At 47.5% G+C, this 18,089-nt stretch overlaps 2 protein-coding genes across 7 annotated transcripts in view; both read right to left on the bottom strand.

The window, feature by feature from the left end:
- Positions 1 to 136: 136 nt before the first annotated feature.
- ATF1 (activating transcription factor 1) lies at positions 137 to 13,114 on the bottom strand. Of its 4 annotated transcripts, XM_066207297.1 has the most exons (9): positions 12,910 to 13,114; positions 8,584 to 8,700; positions 7,232 to 7,360; positions 5,836 to 5,936; positions 5,397 to 5,527; positions 4,252 to 4,431; positions 3,981 to 4,140; positions 2,984 to 3,137; positions 137 to 2,875 (listed from the first exon to the last, which is right to left on the bottom strand). In XM_066207297.1, exons 2-8 carry the CDS (start codon positions 8,695 to 8,697, stop codon positions 2,993 to 2,995), a joined length of 960 nt encoding a protein of 319 aa, XP_066063394.1. In that variant the 5' UTR covers positions 8,698 to 8,700; positions 12,910 to 13,114; the 3' UTR covers positions 137 to 2,875; positions 2,984 to 2,992. The 4 variants fall into 4 exon arrangements, with proteins under 4 accessions (XP_066063394.1, XP_066063391.1, XP_066063392.1 ...); XM_066207294.1 differs by having other exon boundaries at positions 137 to 3,137; positions 12,910 to 13,112; XM_066207295.1 differs by lacking the exon at positions 12,910 to 13,114 and having other exon boundaries at positions 137 to 3,137; positions 8,584 to 8,816.
- A 1,060-nt stretch (positions 13,115 to 14,174) lies between these two features.
- The window catches only part of DIP2B (disco interacting protein 2 homolog B), a 60,539-nt gene continuing 56,624 nt past the window's right edge, over positions 14,175 to 18,089 (bottom strand). For all 3 annotated transcript variants that reach the window (XM_066207551.1, XM_066207552.1, XM_066207553.1), the window contains one exon: positions 14,175 to 17,719. In XM_066207551.1, coding sequence (XP_066063648.1) covers positions 17,467 to 17,719 — 253 coding nt within the window. In that variant the 3' untranslated portion in view covers positions 14,175 to 17,466. The remainder of the gene's footprint in view (positions 17,720 to 18,089) is intronic.

Raw genomic sequence — 18,089 nt, 5'->3', positions numbered from 1 at the left:
TGCCATTTCATCCGCTAAAACTGACTTATTATTTATTCTGGCTGCTGTCATAAGACCCCATCCCACACAGGTATTCACACCTGGTCACCGCCACTGCAGCTCTAACTTCATTAAAAATAAACAGGGACCATCAGAATTATAATATTTTAGCGACTTTATTTACCAAGATCAAAATTTGCAACCATTAATTGTTTCAACAAATATTTACAATTCATGGAAAGCACGGACTGTTTGGAACCAACCAGCAGAACAGCATCAGCTGCTTCCTCTCTTACCCTCAGGAATGAGATTTTACTCTTTAAGATCGAGATTTTAAAGCAAATCCAAACTAAGAACTTCATGACCAGTGCTTAAAGAGCAAACTTGTGTTACTGTTTAATATTCCCATGATGAAAAATCAGCTGTTCTTTCCAACACACTATTTTAAGAGTATAAAAATTGACTCCTGGCGTGTCTGGCAGGACAGGTGCTTCCCTTGCTGGGTACAAGAATTGGTCACCAGGTTTTTACAGTCTTAACACTTGGTATTTTTTGTTTATTATTGTTCCATATTACAAAAGAGAAAAAAAAAAAAAAGAGAGAACACAGTGAGGATCAGCTACCACAGAGTTCCCAAAGCAGTTCAGAAGTGTAGGTCAAACCCTCTCCCACATGCCAGGTTACACACAGCTGAGGAAAGGTCCAAATCTCTGAGGTGCGTGTTCCAGGCACATTCCAGGCTGTTCAGTTTTCCTGAAATTCCACCAAAGAACCAGGAAAACCTCGCCAGGAGCAGCTCCCTCAGTTTAGGACTTTCCCAACCTTATTTCTGATGCGGCACAAAGCTTTTGTTCCTGACACGATGGCAACCAGGAGTCACACTCCAGCCTGGCCTAAAGGAAACGCATTGGGACTCGTGCCCACAACAATCAGAGACTTAGGAACTTCAGGGGAAAAAAAAAACCAAAATATCCTTTTCTAGCCCACTAACCGGGAGATTGTGGAATGCAGATTCCTCATGGCAAAGAGCTCTGCTTGCTACAAGGCCATTAAATTCCCAAAGGAGTAAAATCAAAAGTACTGACTGACCATGGGATAAGCATTACACATCCAGGGAGGGAGCACAGCTTGGAATTCCATCCAGATCTGAGCCGGCACGACACGCACGGAGCTCCAACACCTTGGAACAGCACGGTCCACAGTGTCATTCCCACCGACAGAACTGGAAGCAGGATTCAATCCCAGCTATGGAAATGGTTTATTACTCATGCAAGAAGCACTGCAGTCACCTACGGCACCTGCCCAAGGCCACGGCCTGACCACCGGGGTCACACCTTGGCCAGGACTGTGTCCTCACCACGACCATGTCCTGCCCACCAGGCCCACAGCCAGACAGCTCTGGGGATCTCCAGGGATGGAGATTCCCCAGGTAAAGGAGTCCTGATCATGTCAAACTCTTGGGTTTTTTTTACCTGAAACAAATGAAAATTGTACAAACTGGACTCTCTGACACAAGGAGATCTAATGTGTAGATATTGTCAACTCTGGGGAGTAAAAAGCCCTAATTTCTTTCTTTTTTTTTTTTTTTTTTTTTTTTCTCTTTTTTCCTCCCAAATACTCTTTAGGATCCATTTTTTCTGCAAGTTGCCTACAGACATACAAAATTAATTCAAGTATCTCCTACACCAAAGAGGATCTCATTTGACTTTGTACTATCCATAAAAATATATCCTTGAAAATCTGGTTCACAAAATATTTCATTTGGTTACTAAAATGAAAGATATAAACTGTCAAAATACGTATAGAAACTCAATTTCAGGTTTTGTAAAGATCACAATTTAGCTACAAAATATACCAACCATCTCCCTGTTTGCAATATAATATTTGCTTACAAAGACACCATTACTTTGCAAAATAGCTCCTACCTTACAAAATTAGGCTGGAAATTGTAATTTTGCACTACTTCCAGCAATAAACCAGAGATTAGAACCTCATAACCCTTTGGTATAGATCTTCCACTTTTTACTACATCATTTTTCTTCTATTTGGTTTCATGTTCCAAAGCCCAGGAGAATCCCCAGCCAGGACAAGCACTGAGTGTTTAATTGTAGATACGATCAGCACAGAATTTAATTTTTCAATGACTGATGTTTGTCATGCCCAGAACTAAGAACAAACTCTTGTGAAATTAAAAAACTTTCAGAAGTTTAATCTCAGAAATTCTTCAGAACTTTTTATCACCAGTCCTTGCCCCTCACAATGTGCTTTAGAATCACTGATGTGTTGAATTCTCTAAGAAATTCAACACAGTTTTCTGTGCCTCAGACATTTCCAGGACCAGGCCTCTTGCTGCCTTCTGCAGATCCTTCCCCAATCTGATAAACACAGCAAACATGGAAAAAAAAAAAAATCATCCCAACTTTTTAAATTGTCATCTGAGAAAGAGTAAAAACATAATTTATACCTCGAGCAAAGTATCAGCTTTTTTTTTTTTTAATCATCTGCACCTGTAAATACCAACTTACAGGTTAAAATAAAAATATTTACAGACAAATAACTGAAGGAAAAAGGCTTGAAAAAGAGTAAGAAATCAAAACATACACTGGTTATAAACGTTACTAATAATGTCAGCTATGGCAAGGATTCTGTTTCATCCACATTTTCTTTGTAACCAAATTCTGCCTCCCTTCTTAGAGGTATTCATAGGAATTTTTCAAAGAAACTCTCATCACCTGCCTTGCCACACGTGACTGTCCTTCTGCTGTAGCTGCAATCTTGAATTTATCAGTTTCCAGTTGTGCCAGCAGGAATTTTGGTGAGGTTTTCTTGTTTCCTGTTTGTACTTCGTCACCAACACGTTGTAAAGAAAATCTACAGAGTCTTTGAGCTGTGAAATCTAGGTAGAAAAGTTTCATTTTTGACCTTTCATCTAGTTTAAAAAATGCAGTATAAAAAAAAAAAAAATTCTCCTCTGATATTTTCACCAGTCCCCAAAGGTTTTTACCTTCTCTTCTTACACACTTTTATGACAGTAAAGATCTTTCAAAGTTTTTAGCTCTTCAATTAGAGTTTTGTTCTGATTTTCCAGGACTGCCACTCGATTTTCCAAACATTTCACATACTCCTTCTTCTTCCTACGGCATTCCCGGGCAGCTTCTCTGCAACAGAGAAGCAGAGTTCTTGATTTTAGCCGTGAGATCTATTTTCTGAATGTCACAATACTGACTAACATGAGAGACCTGCAGTGAGGAACAAAACCAAGCCAAAACTGCCCGAGGAGAGCAGGAAATTCAGCAGGATCTGGTAACACACGTGGCAGCCAATCTCCAGGGGAAACCCAGTTTTGGTTTCTCCACACTGTGAGACTCAAGGGAGCACGTCTGGGTCAAAATTTCTCCTGTCTGGGTCAAAATCTCCCTTGGAAAGAGGCCAAGGGTACCTGGGCTGTACCAGCCATGGCGTGGCACAGGACCAGGGCAGGGATTGATCCCCTGTGCTGGACACTGTTGAGGCCCCTCCAGTTCTGGACCCTCACTGCAAGAGAAATATGGATGGGCTGGAGCATATCCAGAGCTGGGAATGGAGCTAGGGAAGGGGCTGGAGAACTCCTGAGGGAGCTGGGAAAGGGGCTCAGCCTGGAGAAAAGGAGGCTCAGGGGGGCCCTTCTGGCTCTGCACAGCTCCCTGACATGAGGGGCAGCCAGGGGCAGGCTCTGTTCCCAGGGAACAGGACAAGGGGAAATGGCCTCAGGCTGTGCCAGAGGAGGTTCAGGCTGGACATCAGGAGGAATTTTTTCATGGAAAGGGGACTGGAAGGGGCTGCCCAGGGCGGAGGTGGAGTTCCCCCATCCCTGGAGGTGTCGCTCAGTGCTGGACTGGATGTGGCACTCAGAGATCTGCCACCCTTTGGTCTTCCTGATCCTGGAAATCTTTTCCAGCCTCACTGATTGCACGATCTCAGCACAGGAAACTCACCAAGAGCAGGTGAGTGCGCTCACATACCTGTTCTTCATCAGCCTGATCTCTCTTTTCAGCTGTGGATCATCTGTCTTGCTGCTCTGCGATGTCAGAGTGACAGGGGACGTCATCACCACGGTCTGGGGCAGGGAGGAGGTGGTGGGCGTGGTGCGGATCTGGTAGGTCTGCATGTCCCCAGAGGCAGCTGGGGACACAAACGGGGCAGCCTGAACAGGTGACACTCCGCAGGTGACACTCGGCAGGTGACACTCATTACGACAGGGGTGTAACCACGTCCCCAGGGGGTAATACTCACTCTGCACCACCACCTGGTTGCTGGGCACCAGGATCTGCTGGCCATCGGAGGTCTGGGCGTACTGCAGGATGGTGGTGCCGGGCTGGGAGGCGCCGGCGTTGGCCATGGTCAGTGTCTGCAGCCCCTGCACGCCGTCCGCGCCCGGCCCCGCCAGCTGGAGCCCGTTGGCTGCGATGGCAACTGTCAGGGGAGGCACGTGGACAAGAGCATTTGGAGCTGGGCAGTGTAAAATGCAGGTCAATCACAGTGTCCTACAGTTGGGAGGGAGCTTAAAGACCATCCGGTCCCACTCCTGCCACGGGCAGGGACATCTCCCACTGTCCCAGGGTGCTCCAAGCCCTGGCCTTGGAAGCTTCCAGGGATCCAGGGACACCCACAGCTCCTCTGGGCACCCTCTGCCAGGGCCTCACACTCTCTGAGTATTAAAATTAAATTTAAAGTACCATAATACTGAAATACTGAAGTATTTGAAGTCTTTATCTGCCTTGTAAAGCAGATGAATGTTACAACTCCAGCTATAAACTGTTCATTTTCTCACCTGTAATCAGAACAGTAAATTAATAAATAACTTAAAACTCCTCCTTGGGTTAAAGAAAACAGAACTACCCAGGACATGGGAGGCAGAACTGGAATTCTGGAGCTGAGCCCTGTGCTGGCTCTGTAAGGAGCTGCTCAGGAATAAAAACCAATTAAAACTGCTTCATAAGGATCTTGCTTTTTCCTCCTTTCATCCCCAAAGCCCTCACAGGACAGAAGCAGATGTGAAGCCAAGTGGGAACATCAAAGGAACAAATCCTAGTTTTTTGTACCTCTCTGATTCCACAAAAGCCTTTTAGTGTGGCCTATTTTATATATATATATATATATACACACAGGTGTCTGCACTGACATGTTGGGTTAAATCCAGCCAAGACCACTGCTGTGTGTTCCACACAAACTCCCTTAAATGTCTTCATGTGCAAAAATTAAAATTACAAAGCGCTGTGTTTATCCGAAGTCTGTAGATAACCAGTTACTTCTATGTACTAACTTTGTTGACTACCAGGTAATAAACAACTTTTGTCCTCCATCTCACTCAAATATTTAACAAAATCTGTATTTTGAGGCAAGCTGAAGAAAAACTGTGAGGGTTTTGGCTAACGTACTGTACTGTCCAGTGCTGGTCTGGTAGATGGGCGTGGGAACGGACATGGAGGTGACAGTGGAGACCCCGGGACTTTCCTCATCTCCTTTTCTATCCCGTGTGTCTTCAGAAGAAAGATCTTTCAAAATTTTTCTGTGAAAAAAAAAAAAGAAGGAGTCTGACATTTGACTGCGCTCCTCACTTCAGTAAAATGATACAACTGAGTAAAAATTACAGCTGGTGAACATTCTGCCCCGTACAAAAAAAAATCCTGCTGAGGCCAATCTCCAGTTAGTGGAGTCAAAGTTTCCTCAGAGGAAAGACGGCTCAGAATGCTCAGTGCCTGAACAGATTCACTGAAGGGAAAGGAAACAACCTGAAGGGCAGCAGAATACTGAAAACCACGGGAAGAGGCTGCTGTTTTGGTTCCAAATAAAACCACCAATGTCTCACACCCGTACCGGTAGGATGGACGACGAGCCAAGATGCCTCGAGCCTTCTGTGAGGAGCCAATGCTGTCTGAGGAGTCCTGAGAATCCTCACTCTCAGACAAGGAAGATACCTGGTGAAAAAAGGAACAGGAACACCAGTCATGTCCTAGTCAACCACAGAAAGCACCTGGAATCTTTTATGTAGCAGAGGAGCAGTGGGGTTTGTTGGTGAGAATGTTAAAGTCCAGTGAAAATAATATTTAAGGCAGCGGCATATCAGGGAGTAAACATGCAAAGTATTATCTACAATTTTCTTTATTCCACTGTGCGTTCATCCAGTTCAAAGTGTTGTTTTGTCTCTGATGCTCCTTATTAGTGAACAAAACATTTATTTGTTCTTATCCCTGTGCCAGCAGCAGAGTGCAGAGGAGTGCACAGAGCTCTGGGAAAAGCCTCTCACTGAACTGCAGAGACAGAGCAGCCTATGACCAGCAGGGAAAAAAACCTGCTCGTGTTGTACTTTTTCTTTTTTTTCCCCCCCAACAAGGCCACAATGTTCATAAATTACAGAAAAGGAACGAATCCAATCAGTGGAGACTGTGCAGCCAGAGAGAAGGAAAAGGAAAGAGACTTAACAGAGACACCAACAACCAGGCAATGCAGATGCTGGACTCCTTCCAGCAGGGCCACATGTTCTCTCCCTGCTCTGATGTTACAGCAGTGACAGGTGACAATCCCTGCCAGGTTTGCTTCTCATGGCTTATCAATTTAGCGTGGTATGAGGAGAGGAGTGTGGGACAAGGATCAGGGACAAATTCCTGGGTTTTAGGGCAGCTCCTCCCTCGCCTGGCTGCCAGGGCAGTGGTTTCCCAGTGGAACTCCAGGTCCCCAGGGGCTCTGCAGCAGGGACTGAGTGGAGCAGGAACAGACTCACTGCAACTCCCTGGCTACCTCCTGGAAGGGACTCCTACAAAAATCACATGGCCAGTGAGTAAGAGACACAAGCAGAAGTTTGGGTACCACGGAAAGGGAGTTACAGCATGACCAGCAGCTCATTTCCCTTCGCACAGCTCCACCTTTCCCAAACACTCATTTTAATCCACTGCTGAATTATTCCATTATTCCCCACTCCTCTCCTCTGGGTGTCAGACCCCACCTGACTGCCAAGGCACCAACTACAGAGCTGTGGAGTGGATTTTTTTAATAAAGGGAGGCGACATCGAATGGTTTCATTTCGACTGCAAAGGTGACTTCCCACGAGGAAGAATTTCAAACCCAAATGAGGGATCCCACAGGACCGTCCTTGGACTGCTCACTGTCTCTTACAGCAGGGCACAAAGGTCAGAGAAGCCTCTGTGCATCCCTTCACATCTTCTCGCCTACATTAACTGCAGATGTGGGGTATTTAAAGCCATTCTGGAGTTACCTGCACGGTTTGCACCTGAGGGGAGTGGATCACAGAGGAGGACTGAGCTGTCTGAATGACTCCCTGGACCTGGACTTGCTCGCCAGGAAGCTGAACCACTGTGAGGGGAGCAGAACCTCTGAGAGACATCTACAACAGACCAAAAACCATCAGTGAAACATTTGTGCCACAGGACTCAGGAAGTGGAACACGTGGAGGAAAACTGGTGGGGAACCCGCATTAGCAGCTGATTTTAATTCTAATTAAGTCACAAAAGTACCTTTAGAGATGCACATTTTTTAAGACATTATTTGCATATGAAAAAGGGTGAAACCTTATTTCCTTCGGTTGGAGAAAAATGCAAGGTGGCATTATGTCACAGGATCAAATATGTGGTATTATGTAACATGCTAAAAACATGAAAATGCTTCAGCTTCCCACAGGGTTTGTAGTTTTGATGTTGAACTTGAGTCTTTGCACTTTAATTCAATTTATATTGTTCGCATTTCCATACGTTCTCAAACCAAAAATAATTCGAGTTATACACGTAGATTGCAAGTAAATAACCACTTTTGTCATGAAATTTCTTCACTGCTTTTATTAATCTGAAATGCTTGAGAAGATGAGGGGATCATTAAAATACACACGGCTGAATTTCCACTGAATGCTACTTTTGTATTATTATTATTAATTTTGTAATATTAAGGGACAATCAGAATTTTATATAAAAACAGATCAGGAAACCAGCCTGGAAACAAACCCCAGGACAAGTGCTGATATTTTCTCTAAATTTTGCATCAAAATCCCAACTGTCTCCACAGGATAAACAGTGGATGAGCTGCAAAACATTGTTTTTTTTCCCAGGAAAACCCTCCGGGAAGGATTCACTCCTTCACCACTTCTAAGGGATTCAGGTTAAAGCTCTGACAGGCATGTTACCTTAGAGGAAGAATCTCAGATTTTCAAGTTCATATGGTTTATTAGATTAAATATGCTCATGTTGGGCTCAAATCCAAGTGTTTCCATGGTGCTGAGTACCCAGGACTGCTGCTACTACAGAAGGAGCTGGAAATGCTTTTTTTTAAGGAAAAAAATGAAACCAGGCCCTCATTTTATTCCTGAGCAGCTCCTGTGGTCGACTAACCCCAAATCTGGGCTGCACTTCTGCACTGAACAAACACAAAGATCGCCTTTAAAACACTTTTTAATTAATTTTATGTCATCCACCATCAAACAAACCCATTTTTCTTAGCCTCTTTCTGTTTTTTTTTTCCTTCTCTGAGTGCTTCTAAGAACGGATCTATAGTTTGTAGCGCATAAAACCTGGCTCCAAACTCCCTGAAACGTTTGCTGAGATCCAGCCCAGGCTTTACCTGTTGAGCAATATGAGAGAGCTGAGCTGCCTGGAGGGTTGTACCTTGTACAGCTGAGGGCTGGGACGTAACAGAGCTGCTGCTGCTGCCACCTTTGTGCACCTCTTCCATCATCAGCTAGGAGAAAACCAGTTGAATCCAGTTAGTAATGAATTGGGAGAGCAGACAGGTGCCCAGTTCCAGCAGTGTTTTATACCCTCAGTGCCTGACGATTCTGGTCTCACTTGGACACGCTGAATGAGCTCTTTGCCCTCCGATGTCACAGTTATTAAGGCACAGCCTGGATTTTGGTCACTTCCCATCAACACCCTGAGTCTTTCCGTGCCTCCTCCATGGGGAGGGACACGGTGGGGACCTTGCCCTGCTCATCCCTGGGGGTTTGGGCAGGTGAAGCCCCACACCTGGAGTCACCTGCTGAGGCCTGGGGACAGCAGGAGTCTCAGTCAGGAACAGAAGAGGTTTGGTCTGTGCTGTGAAGGACACAGAGAATTGTGGAATCACGGCGTGGTTTGGGTTGGGAGGGACCTTAAAGCCCGTCCAGTGCCAGCCCTGCCATGGGCACGCACACCTTTCATTATCCCAGGGTGCTCCAAGCCTTGTCCAACCTGGCCTTGGACACTTCCAGGGATCCAGGGGCAGCTCCAGCTTCTCCGGGCAACCTGTGCCAGGGCTTCACCAATCCCATAATAATCCCATTAATATCCAATTCCTAATTACCACCTAACCCTGCTCTCTTTCAGCTTGAAGGAAGATCCAGGAAGAAAATCAAGATTCTTTATGCTGAAGAGTATCTTTCTCTAAGTAAGATACTTTCCAAAAATATTTTAGCCGAGCCACCAGCCAAACCTATTTTAAACTATCTGAAGGTGTATAAAAACAAACCAGGGACTCAAATCAAGGCGAAGAGAACACACTTTTGAATTTTAAGACTCACTCTGTGTCTTGATGTAATGCAGTCAGCAACACTTCTCTCATGTCTAAGATTTTATATTTAACTGTTCAACGTCTTGCCAGCATCCCCCCTCGGATTCTGGGGGATTCAGGGATGCACAAACGCAGGTTTCAGCTGGGGTGAGTGGGAGGACCAGCCTGGAGCATTAAAAGCTGATGGGTGAGTGTTAAACATTTTGTCACAGAAGGTTTGAAAGTGTTGAAAGGACAGTTGCTATGAGACTGGAAATTACATTTCTTTCTGTGGAAATGTGAGTCATTGATTTTTCCCTGCTGAGCCGTGCCACAGCAGCCGAGTGAAGAGTCAACCGAGAGCAGAGTCCTGCTCCTGCACCCTCACTGCTCTGAGGGCAGGACCCCCCCCCAAAAAAAGTCATTAAAGCAGGGAGAAAACTGCTGGCTGGGTGATACAAGAGATTAGGACTGATGGAGCAGCTCTGCTGTGAGGAAAAGGTGGGAGAACTGGGATTGTTCAGCCTGGGAAAGAGAAGCTTCAGGGTAACCTAACTGTGCCTTTCCAGGAGCTGGAGGAGCTGCAGGAAGATGGAGAGAGAACATTTACAAGGGCCTGGAGTGACAAGAAAAGGGGGAATGGCTTCCCACTGCCAGAGGGATGGGAGATTGGGAAGGAATTCCTCCCTGGGAGGGTGGGGAGGTGCCCAGAGAAGCTGGGGCTGCCCCTGGATCCCTGCAAGTGTCCAAGGCCAGGTTGGACGGGGCTTGGAGCCACCTGGGATAGTGGAAAGTGTCTCTGTCCATGGCAGGGGGTTGGAATGAGATGTTCTCTAAGGTCTCTTCCAGCCAAAACAAATCCATGGCTCTGTGTGTCCTTTACAGCACAGACCAAACCTCCCCCAGCAGCTTCTCAACATCCTCGAGGCTGCAAACATCAACCACCTCAAAATTCCAGGGAGAATTAATGACAAACCTGCAGTGGACACAACTTTGTCCTCAAACACAGTTTTTAGCTTTTATAAAGGGAAAAAAAAATAAATCTACATTTTGCACCCTGCAAAGCGTCCCAGGTAACCAGGGGCCCCTCAAACCGACATCCAGGCAGCAGCAAAAATGACAATAAATTTCCAGTGCTGCAGAAACCTCCGTTCATTTCTGTAGTGCAAAACCACAGCCTGCCCTCCCCGCTGTCTGCTATTAGTTTCTCGACTTTACTGTCCCATGGAAGACTCACAAACAGCCTCCAAGAAACAGTAAAACCAACAAAACCACCCCAAATAAGCACCCCAGGGAGAAAGCACAGAGGGCTTGGCTGACCTTTCTCTCACTGGTGTGAAGTTCTGCTTACAGGAATAAAAGATGAAGTATTTCCCCTTAGAAATAAAAGTTTTCAGTTGAATTCATCCCTGCTTGCTCGGGAATATTTAATTATTCATCTGACATCAATCAATAAAAAGATTTAGCAAGGATTGCAACGAGATGGAAATTTGTTCTGCACCTCACAGCCTCTGGGGACGTGTCACACAAGACTCCCATTCCTTTATTGGGGTGGAAAACCAGGAATTTCCCCCTGGAATGGCTGTCTGGGAGACAGAGGCTGGCATCTGCCTGTCTGAAGAGAGAAGTTCGAATGAAAAAAACCTCAACCTGCAGGTCTCAAGCTCTGACAAGAAGCACCAAAAAGGAAAACAGCTGAGCACAGTCACCCCCCTCGCAGGTAAAACTGCTCTGACGGCTCAGTTTGATTTATTTACCTGAGAGCAGCTGCTCTCTTTGGGGTGAAGGGAGAATTTTGTTGTCACAGAGCACTGACAAAAGCAGCAACACCCAAGGCTTTATTGTCCAGAGAATGATTATTGTCCCAATCTGTACAAACACCACTCTTTTTTTACCACCAGACGGGTAAGGGTGATGCTTTTCACAGCAAAGTCATTTAAGCGAAAGGATTTTGCAACAGCAGCTCGTGAAATTTGCTTCAAGGACTCCTCAAACTCTGGGCATGGTCTCCCTCCAGCCAAGGAAACTCATCCTACTTCAAACCTGAGCCTGAAAACCACCTTCCTTTGACACATAAACAGGAATGTCACCGTTCATCAGGGCACCTTTCATTCCTCAAAGTTCACAGACCCACCAAGGAGCAGCAATTAAAAAAGAAAACCCGTTCCCACAACTTCCACTGATTCCCTAATCCTGTAAATTCCCTCAAATGCCACAGAGAGCACCAGAGGAAGAAACCAAGTTCTGTTTAGCCCTTGCAAACTGAGCAGAGGAAGGGTTTGAATGATGTTTCGTCACTAAAATACTGTAAAAGCCAATTGATTATCTTTTTTATAATTTCAGAAATCAAGGGAATGTTTGAATTTTATTCTCAAATAGTAACAGGAGTCAAATTCTGACACTGACAAATTGTACAAAGGGATTTCAAAACGTTTTCTTTAATGACACTTAAGTAATCTGGGGGAATTCGGGGTCCTAAAAATCAGCTGCTTTCAGCCGTGAAAATATCATTTACCTAATTTTGCCATTAAGACACTTGGAGAAAATCTGCACACGCAGAAAACTGACAGAACTCAATTTTTTTTCCCCCTCAGAACTCAGTTAAAGACAGAGCAAAAAGGGGCAGCACATCCCATCAGCTGTGCCAGAGAGCAAGGGAGAGTCAACGTGCCCAGTCACTGCTCCAGATTCCATTCCACAAACACACCAAGTTACCCCTTAAAACTCCAGGAGCGCTTTCCTCACGGGATTTCTCCCACTCCCTCCTGGCCGGGAACATCCCCGGACAGGAGCTTCAGAAATAAAACGCTGCAGCCTAAAAACGTCAATATTCTCCCCGCATCAGGGATCTGAGAATAAAACAGCCCAGAGATCATTTATATCCCGCCGCCCTGGATCCGCCCGACCCTCACCGAGCGCTGAAGACAAGGCTCAGGCACGGGTGAGACAAATTCACGGGTCTGGGGCAAAATTCATCCAGGACAGGTAAGGGCGCTCATTGAGGGCGGTTTTTGAGCGATAAAGCGGAGTTTGTCACCGGGCAGGGGCCGGCTGGAGCCGCGGGGTCCCTCATCACGCCCAGACCACCTTTCCCCCACTCCCGAGGGCAGCGGGACCCGGGGCGCCCCTCGTCACCGCCAAACGCCTTTCCTCCCATTCCCGGGCCAGGCGACACCGGGACTGGGGAAGGCTCCGTCGCCCTCGGGTCTCCTTTTTCCCCCCATCCCCGGGGAGAGCGGGCCCGGGGCCCGGCAGCAGCCCCAGGCCGCGGGGCAGCGCCTCAGGCCCGGCTCCACTGGGAACTCCCCGCGCTTTCCTCGCCGAGGCCGCGGCCTGTGCCCGTCCCCTCACGGCCCGCGGGGGCGGAAAGAAGCGGCGGGCGGGCCGAGGGGAGACGGGGCGGCCTCCCCAATCCGCGCTTACCTCAGAGCCCCGCAGGGCCGCGCAGTGAGGAGCGCCGGAGCCGCCGCCGCCGGGTCCCGGCCCCGGTCCCGGCCCGGTCCCGCCTCAGGGAAGCGGCGCCGGCGGGGGGGGGCGGACCGCGACCATAGAGTGCGCGCCCAGGGGCCCCCGCCATAGAGCCCCAGCGGCGCGGAGCGCGCGGGCGCCGGGCTAGAGCGGCCGCCTGGAGCCGGCCCCGCCCGGCCGCACCACCGAGAGGAGGCGGCGGAGCGCCGCTCCCGGGCACGGCGCGGAAACAGCGCCGCCGCCGGCGCCCGGAGGACCGCGGGAGCCGAGCCGCGCTCTGCGGTGGGGATGGGGATCGCTGCCGGGAACATCACGATAATCGCGATATTCCCGGCTCCCCGCGTGCCGAGGGCTGTGCCGAGTTGTGGCGGCACGGAGGCCGAACGCGGCTGGGACGGGCCGGGACTGTGGCCGCGGTTCCTCACGGCGGGGACTGAGGGGTTTGAAGGAAGCAGGGAAGGGGGGGGGGGGGGGTTTGGCCCCTCTGCGGATTATTCCACGGCGGATTTTAGGATCACAGTAAGGCTTTGGGATGCAGTGGGTGGCCCCCTTCATGGGACGGTTCCTCAGCCAGCACTGGATCAGGGGAAATTCAGTATTCCCTGTAACGCACAAACCGCAGCCAAGCACCTCTAGGAACAGGAACCTTGGCCCTGATTTTCACAGGATCCCGGAATTCCCGAGGTTGAAAAGTCCCTGCGAGACCATCGAGCCCAACCTTGTCCTTAACCCAGAGCACTGAGTGCCACCTCCAGGGATGAGCATCCAAACCTCCGTGGGCAGCTCCTTTCCATGAGGAAATTCCTGCTCGTGTCCAAGCTGAGCCTCGCCTGGCCCAGCCTGAGGCCGTTCCCTCTCCTCCTGTGCCCGTTCCCTGGGAGAAATCCCCAACCCTCAGCTGTCCCCTCCTGGCAGGGGCTTGTGCAGAGCCACAGGGTTCCCCCTGATCCCCCTTTTCTCCAGGCTGAGCCCCTTCCCCAGCTCCACTCCCTGCTCTGATCCCCAAAAACTCCGATTCCCAAAGCTCCAGGTACAAGGAACGCCCAGCGCAGCTCCTTCACACCCTCAGAGCTCCAACACTTCTCCAAACAACTTAAAACACAAGATACTTACAAGTTCTCCCTCTGCCCGGGATGCATTTTAAACCCGCGGGGTTTTTTTTTTTCTTCCTTAAAAATAAAATTCCTTCATGGAAACAGCGCTGGAAGGACTAAACAAGCAACCAGGCATCAATATTTATTAACACAAGACAAAGGAAACACAATCAATGCGTTAATGGGACACTGTCCAGCCAGGTGTTAAATTTAAAAATGTTAACTAATCTAATTTTAAATAAATAAAACCTTTATACATAATTACAGAATGCCGGAGTCTGGATTGGACGATGGGAAAGAGGTTGACAGAAATAAAAGCAAAAGCGGAAAAAAAATAAAAAGCATCTAGGGCTAAAACTGATCTGGTTTTCATAACCTTATTGTAGGACAGTTAGTAGGACACAGCTGAATTGATTTACACCAGAAACGAAGTGCAAATTCTAACAAAACGGGACAAGACCGCCCTGTTCCCGCAGCGTTTGCTCGGAGGAGATTCAGGAAACAGTGAGACACACACAACCCTTGAGTCCAGCGGGAAGAACTCCCAGCTCCTCGGTTTCACTGCAGTTGGTAAGTTGGAACCTGAGGGGCAGGAGAAGGGGAATGATGCGCCCTGTGCAACCCCAGCAGAGTCACACCGGGAGGGAGAGGCTGTTTCTTTGGGAAAAGCACCCGGCCCTGCCCACCTGCCAACGTCTGGAGTGAAGGATCTTGCTTTGCTCCCCAAAAAAATACGGGAAGATCATCCTCAGCTACAGAGGAAGGAGTGGAACGACCTGTGGAAAGCTCAGGGCAAGGCCTGAGCAGAGCTGGGGGTGGAATTTGGGGATTCCATCCTTCCTCCTTCTCCAGCACCGTGCCAAAACACGGGCAAAGCATTCAGGGAATTCAGGGAGGCCAAAGCGAGCAGCTTCTCCTTGTCCCTGGAACGTTTCTCTCATCCCATGGGCAGGGCTGTATCCTGCGGTTCTCCAGCACACGGAAATGGAACGTGCTGGAAGATTTGGAGCACACAGGAGAACTTGCAAGATAAAAAAACCCCCCGCAAGCCACAGGAAGCTACCAGTACCTATCCAAACCAAAAAACAAAAAATAAAGGGAAAAAAAAAAAAAAAGATCAATCCAGTCACATTCAAAAAATGCCATTTCAGGAATTCCATCTGCCACATTTGATGGAATTCACACGCACACACACACACAATTGTTTTATTTGTGAAAAATCACGGATAAAAATAAAAGACAATCCTGGAATCGGACTTGAAATCTACTTCAATGGACAAAAAAAAAAAAAAAAGTGTTTGTTGAAACAATTTGTCTAAAGCTTTGAGTAAAGGAAAAGGTTCAAGACCACCAGTTTTCCCTGGAAAGGTCACACTGGAGTGAAGCTGCTTGGGCTGTGCAGGAAACACAAAAATGGTGACAAAGAACATGGAATGACGGGAATTTTCTGGCTGAAAGGGGACAACGACCTTTGTGCACTTTACACCCCAAAGAAGCTGCAGGACCAACTGTTTTAGTCACAGTTTGACCTGCCACCGTCCCCACTTTGTGTTCAATTTGTTAAAACTAAAAATATTCAAGATTTTGTGCATATTCTGCAGTGTTGGCTGATACTGTGGAAAACACAGACAAGGTTCCAAAATGTGCCCCCGAAACCCAAAGTGTTTGCAAAGAACCTAAAGCCCAGACCTGCCACAGAACTGCCAGCTCCTACTCCCCTCAACCAAATATTTTTTTCCAAAAATATCATTTGAAACTTCTTATCTGAGTTTTAAAGCTCCCGTTCTCAGTGAGGAACCACCAGGATGCAGCAGGAGCTTTCCAAGGACACAGCTGGGGTCTGCTCGTGGATCCACTGGACTCTGGTCCAGTAACTGCCACAGGATCTTCCAAGCCCACACCACAAACCTTTTAAAAACTGCCTAAAAACTTTGCGTGAGGTAATCTGGAACATTTGAAAAGTTTATTTACACTGTATACCACATCTGACTCAAAAAAAACCCAAAAAACCAAAAAAAACCAACCCTGTTGCGGGATCTGGTAGCAGCTCCCAAGGCTTCCAAAATCATATATTAGCACCCAGAGAAATGTAATTGTTAAAAGATGAAGAAATTAAAAAAAAAAAAAAAAAAAGATAACTGAGTCGAAGCTCAACCACCAGCTCTCCCCCAGCCTGTGTGGAACCGCTTCCCAGCAGGAAGAGCTTGTCCCTGCGGCTTTAAGGCTTCTCCTTCTTCCCATTCCCTAAGGCTGGAGCTGACACAGGATGTGGAAGGCTGGGACAGCAATTTGCACATTATTTAACAATGTGTGTTTGCCAGAATTGCTGTCTCCTCCTGGAAAAGAAAAATCGCGTCTGACTTAACCCTGGAATTCTCCCGTTCTTTCAGGGAACGCTCTGGGGAAAGAAAGCATTTCTGTTTGCTTCCCCAGTTTCCACTAAAGCCTATTCACAGCAGTTCTTGCTCTGCCCGCAGGGAGCTGAAGGGCACAGGCGGGGAATCCACCTGTGTGTCAACCTGAGCAATGTTTCTCCTTTCCACACCTGGTGCCACAGGATGAGGCAGAGGCTGTCCCTCAGTTCCTTTTGGGACTTGCTCTGCCATTTCTACCCAGCTCCATGCTGAATTCAGCCTCTTGGAGAAAAGATGTGCCTTAAAGCCAAAGGGTTCTACACACTTGTGGCCAGAGTAAAGATCCAAATGAAATCAGAAACCTGGGGAAGGTGGGAGCATCTCACCTTGTGTCTAAGCCAATGCCAGGATGCTGAGGACCACAAAAGTCACCTGTCCTTAAAAACATCAACCTTCAGCTGTCCTCACTAGCCAAGTTAATTTTCTATCTAAGTGAATTATGTATAATAATATTTACATATTTAAAATATAGGCAAAATTCTTTTTAAATTCCAGAAATCTCTATATGAATAAGTAACTCTGATTCTGTAAGTTATTGATTTGGTCATGGCACAATTGTCAATAAGTCGTGTTGATCCCGTGGTACGAACAAGCTCCAGATGCAAAGGAGATCATGGAGTAGGGAACTGCAGAACTCTTGATGACCCTTTTCTTAATAGTTTATTATCTTAACTAAATAAACCCTCCCCTTTATAGAATCCTAACCCGGGATTAGATAAAAATACAAGTATGTACAACGGGTGAAAAAGTAACACTACTGTAAAGGCCTTGGGGATTTCTTTGCTCACACACCTTCCCACTCTGCAGTTCTCGAAAGCTCATGGTTCAGTAAACGGTTACAAACGTTTGCTGCTGCTCCCCCACATTTCCTTCTCCCCACCAGGACTGAAACCCCCAAAGGCAGGAGGGAGGGAATGTGGCAGCAACCTCAAACTTTAGGTCAAGTATTAGTAATTTTCACCAGCTTCACTTCCATAACCACCCTCATCACTCCGTGGGTCCCGTCACATGTTGTAGGCCACGTAGATGGGGTCCAGCTGATCCGCCAGGAAACTGTCCCGGAGGTGCATCCGTTGTTTCTCTCCTCGGGAATTGATGGGGATGACTCCAGGATCCACCACCACCACCACCCCCACGATCAAGTAATGCTCCTCCAGGACCACGTTGGTGACCAGAGGAACCAAATCCAGAGCCTCCTGCTCACAGCCACACAGCTCCACCACCACCACCAGCAGGTTGGTCCAGGTGAACACAGCACTGAAAGGACAAAGGGAAAAGCAACGCAAAAACCAGTTACTGACACGGAGTTTCCAGTTCTTTATCCTCAGATGGAGGTTCCCACCTGCCCTGGGATACGTTCCCAACCTAACTCCACCACGACTCGGTCCTGATGTGACAAAAATCAGACCTATCTCAGCACTACCTGTACGAGACAGGAGCCCAAAGCTGCTGGCAGTGACTCACAAATGGCTCTTCTCACCCCAGAGAAGGAAATCATCATTTCTGTGTTGAACTAAGCCTTGCGAGAAAACACTGAGCCTCTTCTCATCTGCAGGTGGGAAATCGGGTGTATGTAACTTGCTGATGGCAACACAAAAACCCACCATTTTCCCTACTTTTTTTTTTT

This window comes from Chamaea fasciata, unplaced genomic scaffold (assembly GCF_029207755.1).
Source record: "Chamaea fasciata isolate MVZ Bird 193981 ecotype frontalis unplaced genomic scaffold, bChaFas1.0.hap1 SCAF_41, whole genome shotgun sequence".
In the NCBI taxonomy this organism is placed as follows: domain Eukaryota; kingdom Metazoa; phylum Chordata; class Aves; order Passeriformes; family Sylviidae; genus Chamaea; species Chamaea fasciata.
This window is presented reverse-complemented; position numbering and strand designations above follow the sequence as displayed.

Coding starts and splice junctions, on each gene's coding strand:
- ATF1 (XM_066207297.1), bottom strand. CDS start 8,697: ATGATGGAAGAGGTGCACAAAGGTGGCAGCAGCAGCAGCTCTGTTACG. Junction 4,432..5,396: donor GACCAGCACTGGACAGTACA/GTACGTTAGCCA, acceptor CTCCCCTGACAG/TTGCCATCGCAGCCAACGGG. Junction 3,138..3,980: donor ATCAGGCTGATGAAGAACAG/GTATGTGAGCGC, acceptor TCTCTGTTGCAG/AGAAGCTGCCCGGGAATGCC.